At 40.4% G+C, this 14,591-nt stretch overlaps 1 protein-coding gene across 3 annotated transcripts; it reads left to right on the top strand.

The window, feature by feature from the left end:
• The first annotated feature begins 2,888 nt into the window (after positions 1 to 2,888).
• Positions 2,889 to 12,280, top strand: LOC134641011 (TRPM8 channel-associated factor homolog). Of its 3 annotated transcripts, none has more exons than XM_063493182.1 (13): positions 2,889 to 2,997; positions 3,568 to 3,662; positions 4,052 to 4,802; positions 5,575 to 5,791; positions 6,319 to 6,610; positions 7,391 to 7,692; positions 8,043 to 8,217; positions 8,362 to 8,456; positions 8,736 to 8,949; positions 9,256 to 9,492; positions 10,826 to 11,043; positions 11,159 to 11,272; positions 11,549 to 12,280. In XM_063493182.1, exons 3-13 carry the CDS (start codon positions 4,153 to 4,155, stop codon positions 11,789 to 11,791), a joined length of 2,757 nt encoding a protein of 918 aa, XP_063349252.1. In that variant the 5' UTR covers positions 2,889 to 2,997; positions 3,568 to 3,662; positions 4,052 to 4,152; the 3' UTR covers positions 11,792 to 12,280. The 3 variants fall into 3 exon arrangements, with proteins under 3 accessions (XP_063349252.1, XP_063349253.1, XP_063349251.1); XM_063493183.1 differs by having other exon boundaries at positions 2,916 to 2,997; positions 3,599 to 3,662; XM_063493181.1 differs by lacking the exon at positions 2,889 to 2,997 and having other exon boundaries at positions 3,296 to 3,662.
• Positions 12,281 to 14,591: the final 2,311 nt, after the last annotated feature.

Below are 14,591 nucleotides of genomic sequence, written 5' to 3'. Positions count from 1 at the left end.
TTGCATTCCAGGCTCATAACTGCTTTTCTCATCTGTCCTTCTACCATTATCTGTTCCTTGTTCTTTGTCTGATCTTCGTTCCTTGTTACAGTGGGATGCAAAAGTTTAGGCAACCTTGTTAATAGTCATTATTTCCCTGTATGAATCGTTAGTTGTTACAATAAAAAATGTCAGTTAAGTATATCATATAGGAGACACACACAGTGATATTTGAGAAGTGAAATGAAGTTTATTGGATTTACAGAAAGTGTGCAATAATTGTTTAAACAAAATCAGGCAGGTGCATAAATTTGGGCACTGTTGTCATTTTATTGATTCCAAAACCTTTAGAACTAATTATTGGAACTCAAATTGGCTTGGTAAGCTCAGTGACCCCTGACCTACCTACATACACAGGTGAATCCAATAATGAGAAAGAGTATTTAAGGGGGTCAATTGTAAGTTGTCCTCCTCTTTTAATTTTCTCTGAAGAGTAGCAACATCAGAGATTTAAGCTGTCTGTTTTCACAGTTAGGAACATATTGAGAATATGGAAGACCACAGGCTCAGTTCAAGTTAAGGCTCGAAGTGGCAGACAAAGAAAAATCTCGGACAGACAGAAGCGACGAATGGTGAGAACAGTCAGAGTCAACCCACAGACCAGCACCAAAGACCTGCAGCATCATCTTGCAGCAGATGGAGTCACTGTGCATCGTTCAACCATTCGGTGCACTTTACACAAGGAGGTGCTGTATGCGAGAGTGATGCAGAGGAAGCCTTTTCTCCGCCCACAGCACAAACAGAGCCGCTTGAGGTTTGCTAAAGCACATTTGGACAAGCCAGCTTCATTCTGGAATAAGGTGCTGTGGACTGATGAAACTAAAATTGAGTTATTTGGGCATAACAAGGGGCGTTATGCATGGAGGAAAAAGAACACAGCTTTCCAAGAAAAACACCTGCTACCTACAGTAAAATATGGTGGTGGTTCCATCATGCTGTGGGGCTGTGTGGCCAGTGCAGAGACTGGGAATCTTGTCAAAGTTGAGGGTCACATGGATTCCACTCAGTATCAGCAGATTCTGGACACCAATGTCCAGGAATCTTGGATCTTTCAACAAGACAACGACCCGAAACACTGCTCAAAATCCACTAAGGCATTCATGCAGGGGAACAAGTACAACGTTCTGGAATAGCCATCTCAGTCCCCAGACCTGAATATTATTGAAAATCTGTGGCGTGAGTTAAAGAGAGCTGTCCATGCTCGGAAGCCATCAAACCTGAATGAACTAGAGATGTTTTGTAAAGAGGAATGGTCCGAAATACCTTCAGCCACAATCCAGACTCTCACTGTAACCTACAGGAAGCGTTTAGAGGCTGTAATTTCTGCAAAAGGCGGATCTACTAAATATTGATTTCATTTCTTTTTTTGTAGTGCCCAAATTTATGCACCTGCCTGATTTTGTTTAAACAATTATTGCACACTTTCTGTAAATCCAATAAACTTTATTTCACTTCTCAAATATCACTGTGTGTGTCTCCTATATGATATATTTAACTGACATTTTTATTGTAACAACCAACGATTTATACAGGAAAATAATGACTATTAACAAGGTTGCCCAAACTTTTGCATCCCACTGTATTTACTCTCTTCAGAGCTTCTGCATAAGATACTCTTTCCTCGGTTCTGTTGCTGAACCTCTGCTGCCTGCTTCCTTACTGTGCAACAACCATATACTGCTGTATGAGCCCCTCCACAGTGGCAACATTTAATCTGATTACTGCCACATTCACCATACATGTTCTCCTCCACATCTTCCACACCTCACTTTCCCTTTACACATGCTGGCTATTTGACCAAACCTTTGACATTTATAACATAATGTCATATAATTTTATAACACCTGAGTGGTGGCGAAATACGGACACTAAAACTCATATATCGACTTTCTCTGGCAGACTATTACCTTTAGAACTCAAGCAGGACTGACGGACTATCCACTTTTTCTCCATTTGTAAAAGCTTGCAGTCTTTTTACTCCAGTGTTCTCTCCTCTGATCATTTTCCTCACGATTTTCCCCAAGGGGAATACCCGAAATCACTCCTCTACATCCTTTCTTCTCACCGACTATTTTCCTTTCCACGACTTGCTTTTTGCAAACTGTTTGCTATTTAGGTTCCTTATTCTTTTGTTCTGCATTTTTACATTTAATGAACAAACTCCTGTCTCGGAGCACCTTAGCTTGCTCTACGTCACCTATCATTTTTTTCCAAGCCATTTTTCAGAGTAATCGGGCTCATTCCTGTTATTTCATTCCATTGAATTTCAATCCCACCACTACTCCTTGCCATTCCGATCCAGTCACAATCCAGATTATGCCAAATCTCCTCAAACTCCGACCAACTACAACTATCTCAATTTCTTTTCGTCTGCTAAAGAAAAAAATACAGAACGTGTGAACTACAAACTACAGGGAACTGATTTTTGCAGCGTCACCCCACCGTTGTCCGACGCAAAAATAACGACGTCTAGCAACATTGCAACATAGCACCATTAATATTGATTAATTATGTATTTACAGTCTAGGTTTATTTTTTTCTAAAATATGCAGCAATATTATCCAACAGTAATTACGTACAGAGTTGGGAGTCAGCATTGAAATCACTTGATATGCGATGTAAGGATGATAATGTATTATATATTTTTTTAATATAGCAAAACGTGCTGGATTGCGCAGTCAGATGGTGAAAAACTGCAGGATAAAGAAAACTTTATTCTGTTGGCTTTCTGAGTCAGTCGGCACCCGTACCGTGTTATCTGAAAGAAAAGCGCAACAACATTCTAAACTGCTGCTGACTGGACCGCATTATAATATTTCCATGTCATTTTTGGACTCTACCTTTGTTGACACGTGTAATATAACAACAATGTATATTTATAATACTCTCACTGGATGTAAAAAGACGTCGTTATTTGCTGCTCACTGAAGGAGTTAAATATTTAACACATCCGCATTGGTGAGTCACTGTTTTGGTTTTTAGGTCCTATAATGGGCGAGACAGGGAGAAAAAGTTGATACGGAAAGAAGACAAAGTAACACATTGTCCTAGTTACATTTTGAGCTAAAAGCTCATCTGAAGACTAATTCAGTGTGACAAAATAGTGAGCACTATTTATTATCCAAACTTTTAGTTTAAAGCTTAACGACGAACGGATAAAGAGTAATCACGTTATGCTATCCCGCTATGGTAATGCTGAAAGATGTAATAATTTGATATGGAGCAAAACACACTGAATAAAAACCACCACATTCTTCTGTTTATTTTACCTCCAGAAAGTTCTCTGTTGTGCCCTTTAGCGTTCACAACTATTTACTAAAGATGACAGGATGAGCAGGTTTCTCCGTGGGCTACATACTCGTTTAGGGTGTATCAGTGATTACAACATTCACACATTGAGAATGTTGACATACTGCTGTTTTTTTTCCATGCTTCTGTTTATTTTTTGCTGTGCTCAGTAGCCCGTCTGTGGGCTGTCCTCATCGTAACCTACCACTCATGATCTTATCTCCTCAACTCCTCAAATAGGCCCTCCCTTTCACATTCTTCATTCTGTCAGGTAGAGCTCTTTGTGTCACCTGCTTTGAAAAACTATTGAGCTGCACCGGAAAGTCATCTTGCAGGTAAAAATATTATTAAATAAAAGAATGCCTTTAGTTTATTTTTTTTAAGTTGTTTAGTAGTAATGAGATATGTAAAATCTGGGTCTTGGTTGTACCAAGTGGAAAGCAGTTATTTAACTTTTCATCTCTGAATCAGCTTTATTTTCAGAATTCACTGTAATGTTTTGTCATGATGTATGAGGCATTAGTCACCAGTCATACTTTCATTTTATTTATTGATTTTTTTCGTTATCTTATTCGCACTGCACCGTGAATATGCTTCTTGTTTTTGCATATATTACCTACTTTAAGTGCTGTGTGAGTGCAAATTTTTGTTTCACCTCAAGTAAATACGTGTGCTGGAATGATAATATAAAACAATGAATTTTTTTTCCGCCCTTTTCCCACAGGTCACCTTGGTATACATTGATGCAGGAAATACTGTGAAATCAAATCTGTTAAAACGACTTGCCCTCGACATTCAGTCTTCAGAGTAAAAATCCTCTACACTATGTCATCTAACCAGGTGTTCATAAGCCAAGATGAACAGGCCTACATGTCTCTGATGAGAGACCTGAAGGAGCTGGACCTACAGGGATCCTATGTTCCCAGTGACTTGGTCCTGATTGGAGACTATGCCTTTCCTTTAGCAATGAACAGCCAAGGTCAGGTGCTGATGGCTGCCTCTCTGTACGGCAGTGGAAGGATTGTGGTCCTGGGTCATGAGGGCTACTTGACAGCCTTTCCTGCTCTGGTAGAAAATGCTCTGACCTGGCTGAGAGGTGATGGATCTGACAACCTCTGTGTAGGGGTGCACAGAAATGTATGTGCAGTTGCTGATAACCTCCAAAAATCCAGCTTCCAAGTAGAAGTTGTGGGAGCTTTCAGTGACAAACTGGGAGTTGGTGTTTATGTGACCGATGCCTACAGCGTGGGCTCAGACCCAACAGAGCTGGTGGCGTTTCTGAAAGCTGGAGGAGGGGTGCTGATAGCTGGACAGGCGTGGGGCTGGGCTGCAGATCACCCCAAAGAGAACACACTGCATGAGTTTGATGGGAATAAAGTGTCGGGAGTGGCAGGAATCTACTTCACTGAGCGTTGTGGTGAAGTGGAGAACCTGCCTGTCTACCCTCAGATCCCGTCCTCCTGGATGTCTGTGGTGTGAGTGTTTAATGTAGTTCTGTTTTGTTATTATTGTTACTGTTAGTTTAAACCCACAACATCACCGACTATCTTCGGTGATCACATGAAATAAATTGCAAACTACTATAGATTGCATATAGAGTTTTAAAAAAAATATTATTATTACATTTAATACAAACTTTTACATAATTTTACATGGATCTATCAGTTTTGACATTTTCTGCCTAAGCAATAAAACAAAGTATTTATTGATGTCAAAATCAGCACCTGTGAATTTACAAAAGGACTGTGTTTATAATAAAAGTAGGAAAATCAATTTTATGTTTCATATTTATTAATTTAATATCAGAATCAGAATACTTTATTGATCCCTAGGGGAAATTATTTTGTAAAAACAGTAACAAAGACAGACAATACACAAAGTAAGAAATAGCGCAATATATACAAAATATACATACATATATATAGATATGTTGATAAATATGTGAATATGAAAGAAGAGCATGTGCAAAAAAGGGTGTAGCTAATGCAGTGTGTTAAGTGGATGAGTTGTACAGGGAGATGGCCACAGGCAGGAATGAATTCCTGTGTTGTTCAGTGGTGCTTTTCGGTGCTTCTCTCACTGAATATGCTCCTGTGACTGACCGACATGTCATGGAGTGGGTGGGAAGAATTATGCAGTCACTTCTAATGATTATACAATATGAATGCAATTCAAATTTTCATGATGATCTACACAATTATTCTTAAGTGTGTCTCTCATTCCTATCATGACTCTTCCACCTTTCAGCTTGGGTAAGGATTTTGAGGACGACTTGCAGTTCTTACTCCAGGGGGTTTCAGAGTTCCAGGTCCCGTGTAATTTAACTGCTTCGGAGGTTCTAGTCCATGGACCGCTAGCATTTCCCATTGCGACCACAGGTGATGGACGGGCGTTCCTGGCAGGAGGGTACTATGGACAGGGACGAGTGATTGTGGCTACACATGAAGGATTTCTGGGACTCGAGGTAAATTTGAGTCTTCCTTTCCAAGCACTCATAGGTCAGAATCAGCACGTGATTCGGACCTATGAATGAACAGGTTTCCTCAGATTTTACAAGTTTGATTTGCATCAGAAGGTTTTTATGTGTGTCACTGTAATGAATAGTTTCTTTGTTCACTGATTGCCAAGACTTGGGTGAATAGTTGAATTTAAAACAATGCTATTCTCATTGCCTAGGATGGATAGAGGGATGGAGGTTAAAGTTTAGGTTAGGGTTGGGTTCTCCACTGATGATGACTCAGGCCTCAGAGGGTTAAAAATGTGAGTAGTAGTAGTTTGTGCAACTCAGAATGGATGTATGACTGTTTTTATTGTGTGGCTCTCTGACTTTGGAGCAAACATTGCAGATAACATAAATTGTGTATTGTGATAGGGTTAGAGTTAGGAGTCAGTGTTAAGCAGACCTATAATGGTTAAAAAGGAAATGTTTCTGCTGTTTTGATGCAATTTTTATACATCTCATGTACACATGATTTCCTTCTATTCTTTTAGAGCATGGCTCCATTTTGGCAAAATGCCATTCACTGGTTGGATGAAGGCCGCAGAGGGGTTGTAGGTGTCATGGTGGATCCTGCACTCAATATTCTCAGCAAGTCAGGGCTGAAGTGTGAGAAGACAGACTTCAGGAAAGACCTCAGCGTGTTTGTGTGTACAGCATATATCAGTGAGCATTTGGAGGAAATCAAAAACTTTGTGGCAGAGGGAGGAGGCCTGCTGATTGGAGGACATGCCTGGTGGTGGGCTTATACACATGATGGGCAAAATCCACTTACAGATTTCTCAGGTATGAAAATGCACCTCAAGACTCTGATTATATAAACTTGATGATCTGGTTTCTCCTGGCCCTGATAGTACGACCTTGGCTAGCTTGGCTTTAGCTTAGATTGTTGCCATTATAGCGCAGCTGGTTGACCTGGCGACCCATGTCCCTAAGGCTTTGTGGGAACCTGGGGTTGAGTTCACCCCATTTCCCCAAACGTCTCCCCTCTTTCCTGTCTAGTCTCTGCACTGCCCTGTCAAAGGAAAAACTGAAATGGCAAAATAAGTCACGTGGACTGATTGGTCATGTCCAAGGATCAGTCCAGAAGGGTAATGAGCTGTTCCACAGCCAAAATGGAGTGTGCATTGAAAAAAAGTATTTTTTCACATGCAACCGTTAGAGGCTTCTCTTCAAAATTGAATAAACTTTGGCAGGAAAGCTGAACACTGCAATACTCCTTCTGTTTCAACAAACTCTTTGGTCTTCATTTTTAGAAAATGGGGACACCAATTTGTCTGTCATCTATGAGTTTTATATAAATTGTTAAAAAGATTTTGGGACCCAACTTGCTGGTAGTGTTTTTATAACGTACATGTATCAGCCCAGAAACTGCTCAAAATCCTTCTACACTACAAACCACATTTACCCATAAAAAAGACCGTATCATAGAGCTCTTTTAGTCTACAAGTACAGTGCTCTGACAGCACACACAGTATCATCCAAATAAACAAACATCTGATTAGTGTGACATGTCCAACAATACACCAGAGTATATTATCTCAGATTTGTTTTAATGTCTTTCAGGAAACAAGATCTTAAATCAAATGGGATTGAGCCTGTTGGGAGCAACAATCGGAGGAGGAACATACAAAGCTCTCGTACCCAGCCAGGCTATTAAAGACAGCTACCACTTCCGCCACCTTCTCTACCGCTTTGCTGCTCATGTGACTGCAGGTGAAGAACTTAGCCAGCATGAGGAGAGATGTCTGAAAAGGCTGGGCAACGACTGCAATGTTTACTTGCAGATGAAAGCCCATGACTCCTCCCACTACCGACAAGTGTTGGCCACACTCACTGACGTGTTAAAGAGATCAGGCCTGCCACAGGTGAGTAGACAAAAATAATATGAACACCTTTTAAAATAACAAAATTATACAAAGCTATGCTGGCTGATGTGGTTTGTGACCATTATGTGTGCCAAAACATTACAGTGCATGTCACAGCTATTAGTTAGTATATTATAGCTATCAACAAGTAATATGTGTCTCAAAAATGTGTTTAAAAAAAGAAACAACAACAACAATGTGTTTTAAACATGATTGACCACTGCTTTTTGTGGATGGGGTGTGGTGGAGGTGGAGGGGGTGACTGGTTGCCTTTGTTTCTGCAGACAGTGTCATAATGTGGGGACAGATATATAGACATTGTGTGATAACATTCACCATTCACTTTCAAGGTGAGTGACAGCTGCCCTATAAACAGTCCCAAAGACCACCTCCTGCTTGCTGTGGGTACCCAGGTATATAAGGTTTGCCCAGATCCCGATGCTCTCTTGCCCTACCTCATCAAGGACAACCCAATGATGCCTGTTGTCTATAACCACCGGATCAAGGTTGATGTTAATACAGCAGGTCAGATCTCACTGCTGTGTTAAAAATGTGTTAATATATGCAGCTCATTGCAAACACTGGAAACTGTGAAACATAGTTTTTAAAATGCATATTTTATACCTGTAAATGTCCCTGATTGTGATCTTTTATAATTGTCTGTTTCAGATTGGGAAGAGTGGATCAGTACAGGGCTCTACCTCTCTCCTGGTATGAAGACCTACATCGCTATACCACCTGGGATTGTCAACATGGATTGGAAGGTACAGAATATGAAATCAATTGATTTTGAGTTCAACCCCATGTAAGTCTCTGTCTCTAGTAGTGACAGAGACTCACCATAAGTACAGCTCATGTCCAGATGGCAAGGTGCCAGAACCTGAAATGTTTTTTGCGGTGAATAGATACTGTAAGTTGTTTCAGGTCATTTAGGTGTCTAAACACAGAGGAGACCTTGCAATTTTTAAAATAAACCTTTTTACAGTGTTCAATACTTTAGCGTATAGAGATTGCTTACAATGCATTTTCCTTTTCTTCTGCAGATTCAGATAGGATGTCAAACTGATTCACTGCACCACAGTGAGGAGCTGAAGAGACCACCATCTGTCCATGAGCGATTTCCTGTCACATCAGAGATGATACAGGTTTGGAACCTTTGGGGAGGACTCATCTACCTCGTGGCCCCACCCAAAACACAAATGAAGGGGTTGGAAGTCATAGTGCAGATGGCTGTACCTGCTCCATACTATAAGTCTGGTGAGTCTCTGGTGGATTTGACTTTGTTAACTTTGTTTGTACTGGTCTAATAGACTATTCTCAAACAGTTTATAAGGCGATTTAAGGGGCTGAGGGCAGCATCTCCCTGGTTCTAATCAAATATGAAGTGTTAGGAGTGTTCAGTAAAGTAAAGTAAATATCCAACAGTTTAACTTCTGATACAATGAATTAGGCTTTCCTAACGGTTAATATTTCAAGTTGGTGTTAGCTAGCCCTTAATTCTGTTTTTATGTGTCGGAGCCTGAAGCATTTTAATAAATCCATTCCTCTCTTTGTTCTTTTCAGGTGTAACAACTGCAGCTGAGTGGTCGTTGCTGCGCACGGCTCCTTCACCCTGGGCAGAGCTGGAGTTTGAAAACATCGTCCTCACCGTACCGTCAGATGCTGTTCGAGATCTGGAGCGCCCTGACGAGCTAGCCACTCTGTGGGATGAAATCATGAGGGCCATTGCAGATCTGGCTGCCAAACCACACAAATTTCCCCGCAAGGAGCGCTTTGTGGCAGATGTGCAGATTTCTCATGGTAAGTGCATTTTGCATCATGTTGTATATACACCTGCCTTTAACGGGCTTGTCATATATAGAGTCTCAAGTAATGCTGGGTGACAGGCAGGGTATGCATGGACCAGTTCTCTGTAATAGAACTAGCAAACAGAAAGTATTCAGTCACCAATACAAATCACTGAGGTAAGGTGTTCCAATCGCTTCCATGACACAGGTGTATAAAATCAAGCACCAAAGCATGCAGACTGCTTCTATGAACATTTGTAAAAGAATTGGTCGCTCTCAGGAGCTCAGGGAATTCCAGTGTGGTAATGTGATAGGGTACCACCTCAGCATGAAGTCCAGTCATGATATTTCATCGCTACTAAATATAGTAGCTTTCTGCAGACCTGCAAACTTCATGTGGCCATCCGATTACCTCAAGAACAGTGCACAGAGAGCTTCATGGAAAGGGTTTCCATGCTCGAGTAGCTGATTCCAAACTTTACATCACGAGGGACAATGCAAAGCATATAAACCTTTGCATTTGATGCTTTGAACTAGTGCAAAGCATTGTGCTTTGGTGATGTACAGAATCCTACTACTGGACATTTTGTATCTGACCACACAAATGCGCTTCTGGATGCTCAAAAATTCCCATAAACACACTCCTAAATGTCGTGGAAAACCTTCCCAGAAGAGCTGAAGCTGTTATATCTGCACAGGGTGGGCTGAAATCATATTATCCATAACCCTATGGATTCAGAATGGGATGTCACTTAAATTTGTGTGGGTGTGAAGGCGGACGAACAAATACTTTTGGCAAAATAGTGCATATATACAGTAACAATGCTGGCTTCAGCTGTCTAACAAGTTTCAGAAAATGAGGTGTGTGCACACTTAATCCCTGTAAGCTGAAAGCTCAGGCTTTAGAGCTCCAAATGCTTATTCATCAGACAGTTTTTTCTTCTACTTTTGGCTCCGTTTGAAATCCCTGAAGGCATATATCCCCAGCTTAGCCTCTGAGTGCAGAAGCTCTACCCATTTGTTATTGAAGTCTTGTGTTTATAAAGAACTGCCAATCAGAGAAACGTGTTTAAACGTCTATCCAACCATCCACTGGCGTCTATCCCAGCTGTGACAGGGCAAAAGGCTGAGCAGACCTTGGACAGGTCGCAAGACCACTGCAGGGCTACCACAGAGAGACAGATGAACATTTACACTAACATGACTAACTTTTACAGAAGAACCATAATCATATCATGCTTTTGGTTGTTTGTTTGTTTGTTAATTGTTTATTTTTTAAAAATCAAAGCTATAAAATCTAAAAGAATCATCACTATACCACTGTTCATTTCTCTTTTTCTGTTCAGGCTGGATGCATGCAGGTTATCCTATCATGGCACAAAAAGTCTCAGCTGCTGAGCTGGTCGGTGTTAAAAAAGGTAAAGAAATGTGGGGCCCCATCCACGAGCTGGGACACAACCAACAGAGAGGCTGCTGGGAGTTCCCACCACACACCACAGAGTGTACATGCAACCTGTGGTCAGTGTATGTGCATGAAGAGGTGCTGGGCCTCCACAGAGGACAGGTAGAGTAAATCACATGTGTCTGTTTTGATATCCTACGATAACTGATGATTTAACTCTTTGTTTTACTAAGAGTTAAATATTTTACAATCATCTCATTCCATGTTTTTAATGCAGGCTCATGGAAATATGACTGCAGAAAATCGACAATGTCGAGCCAGGAATTACGTCGCGGAATGCAGGAAACTTGAGAGCTGGGACATGTGGGTGGCTTTGGAAACATATATGCAGGTGAGAGAATTCTACTCTGTAGAGAAACTGTCCTTTGTCCACACTGCAGTGACCTGCTTTCACTGGAAAAAATTGCATGTAAAACTGAAAGCAGAGTGTGAAACAAGGCGAGTTCCAGAAACTGTAAGATGATATCTTTTGAATCAAGTCACTATCAAGAATATGTGGAGACAGAATTAAAACAGTATCTTAAGAAACAGAAATAAGCCTGATATGAACACTTTATTGCACATAACATGATTATCAGCATTATGATTTTTGTCTCCTCATCTGTAGCTCCAGGATAGGTTTGGCTGGGATGCCTTTAAGAAGGTGTTTGCTGCGTATCACCACATGAGTGACTTCCCCGGTGACAACAAAGGAAAGATGAACCTGTATGCTGAGACTTTCTCCCAGACTGTGGGGATGGACCTGACTGGCTTCTTTAAGGCCTGGGGCTGGCCAATAGAAACAGCCACTGAGGAGAAGCTGTCCCAGCTGCCTTCCTGGAATGATCACCCCATGACCCAGTATGACTAAACATCAGACCACTGCAGTGTGCAGAGAAATGGTTTCAGCCAATATCTTAAGTTGAAGTGAATGATGGGCAACACGGTGAACTGATTTGGTCTTCTGTTTTAACAACATTTATTAGAGTATCTGAATAGAGAAACAGAAATGATGTGGTGAGGTTGTAGGTATTGAATTCCAGTGGGGGGAGGAGGGGATTGCAATAGGCTTTCACTTAAAGCCCGTTAGACTAGATTTTTTAATGGTATAACGAATGGGATCTTTGCCTTTATTTTCTACTGGTCTGAAAACATACTAAAGCATTGCACTATTATAGCATACATTGCAATCATTTGTCTTCCAGTGTGCTCTATGTGCTCTACTGAATACTTTCACTGCAACCCTTTCATTACAAATAATAGAAGTCTTTTGTGAGGACACAGTTGTTGATATTAGGACACTAATATCATTAGAAATTTGGATTTACTTTCTGTGAATAAGCATAATATTGAATCTCTCATTTGCTCTGCTTCTGTATTTTCATGTTTGCATTGCCAAGTTGCAATACAGACGTCAGACTTTTTAATAAAAGAACTTTTGTCTTTAGTTTTACTACACTGATATCTGAAACAGCTTTAATAAGAAATCACTTTATCTTTAAAAGACTTCTTTTTTCAATTCAGATCTTAAGTGAGAAAAGTAGTCAAGGGCTTTTTTTCATTCTGAAATCTTTGTCTCTGCAAATCATTTGAGCAAAACCAAATAATTTTGTTCCCTGCAGAAAATGCAACTTGATGTTTGTGACTTATAACTAGAGTTAAAAATGGAGGACATATTACATTGCTCAACAGGGATCATTTCTGATGATGAAAATGTTCTTGCATGTTTGCAATTTTATTACTTTACTTGCATCCAAAACTGCCACGGGTTTCTTCCACACATAAACACACACAGTGAGATAAAGGATTCTATAAGTGTTAATATTGCAGAGTCAGTCCTTAAAACTAGATGAATGGGTGTGTAATAAAGCCTGGGTGTGTCTCTTGTCTGAGTTTTAAAAACAGATGCAGAATGTTGACTAACAGGTTTTGAAGCCTTCTCTGTTCATGGACACCTCGTCTTTCACTTAATTCCATCAGCCGGAGTCAGTCGGTTGCCCTGACTAAAGTTCCTCCTCTAATTGTCTTTATCTTTTTCACTAAAGTAGCCCCTCCTGTTCTTATTTGTATACACTCACTTGCTGTTGTTGGGAAGTTTTCACCAGTCGTTCTAAACAAACCACAGATTCAGCCAACCCTATAGGCTGAGGAAGGCTGAGGAAGGCCGTTTCAGCGACAACATCAGAATTTGATGGCCTCTGATTATAAAATAAGAGCTTGAAAATAAGGCTTGAAGGGCCAGCAGCAGTAGCAGTATAATGTCTGAGAATCTCTGCTATATACCCGGGACCCTGGCCATGTAGGACTTTATGTTATTAAGATTATTAACACCCTCAATCAATCCAAGTAACTGACGGGGCAGGACAAAGGTGACACCATGGTTGTGTCTTTGCCGTGTAATTTGAATTTTACTGCTTGCATTCAGCCTTTATGCACTTCTTTCTATGGTGACATATAATCATTGATCCAAGGGAAAAGACTGATGTCTCGAGGTAATCCAGATTTTAAAGAGGCTACATTATCAAGAAATGATCTACACAGATCATTAAATCATTCATGTAAATCGCTGAAACTTGAAAAGCCAGGTGTTCAAATGTACAAATAGGAGAACAGAGCTGCTGAATTCTCATTAACAATGCCAGACGGAGTCTGTTATGGGAACAAAAAATTAGTTAAGTTATATTTTGACAGTAAATCAGACGTACAAAGGTTGTTTAAGGACAGGCCACAAGTAGAAACGTACTCCAAGGTGTGCTCACCGATAAGAACGGGACTATTAAGAATATTACAACTAGAGGAAAGATCTAACAAAGAAGATGTGTAAGTTAAAGTCACCAATCATAATGAACTGGTCAAATTAAAGAACAACAGATGAAAACACATTTGAGAGTTTATTTAGGAATTCAGAAGGGAATTTAGGAGGAATAAAAAGGAATAAAAATATAAGAAGGGAGTAGAAATTTGATGAAAATGTTACAGTCTCCTTCTGTGTGTTATAATAACAGAGTTTAGTAAATGTGATCAGATTTTGAGGTCAGTAACTTATCATTTTGTCTTAAATTGTGATCAATTTGGATAATAAGTACAACTTAGCATAAGATAGGGTACAGGGTGGTGATAGTGTTGTGGACATAGGATAGCAACACAGTGGACTTAGTTTGTGAGGCCTGCAGAGAAAGCTGGCAGATAGAACAGAACTACTCATGTCTGAGAAGGGGAAGAAGGCTCCAGAGGCAGTCACGTGTAGCAAAATGTACAATATACAGCATGTTAACTGCTAGAAATGAGCGAACTAACCGGTTGGGCCGGTTTTCATCTGTCCTAAAAAGGAAGAACAGATTAAAATTGTCAATAAAACCTGTGTAGAGAACTTTGCATTTATTCTGAAGCCAGGTGTTGAGGCTGAGGAGCCTGCTAAAATGCCCCACACAGGTTAAAAAGCTCTTCCCAGTCAGCTCAGACTGCGGACAAGCTTACCCTGATCCTCATTTCCCTAAGGTGTTAGGTTACTGTGAGGCAGGGAAGGAAGGACAGGGTGTGGTGGAAGGGAGTAACCTTGTGGAAATATACTGAAAGGGACAAATCCATGACAACCATGACATCATCTATGCATGTTTCTGTGTTGCCTTATTAAAGAGATGGAGTTTGTTTGTCCAGCGTGATGGAACATT

This window comes from Pelmatolapia mariae, linkage group LG14 (assembly GCF_036321145.2).
Source record: "Pelmatolapia mariae isolate MD_Pm_ZW linkage group LG14, Pm_UMD_F_2, whole genome shotgun sequence".
In the NCBI taxonomy this organism is placed as follows: Eukaryota; Metazoa; Chordata; class Actinopteri; order Cichliformes; family Cichlidae; genus Pelmatolapia; species Pelmatolapia mariae.
The sequence above is the reverse complement of the archived record's forward strand: the minus strand, read 5'-3'. Positions and strand labels throughout refer to the sequence as shown.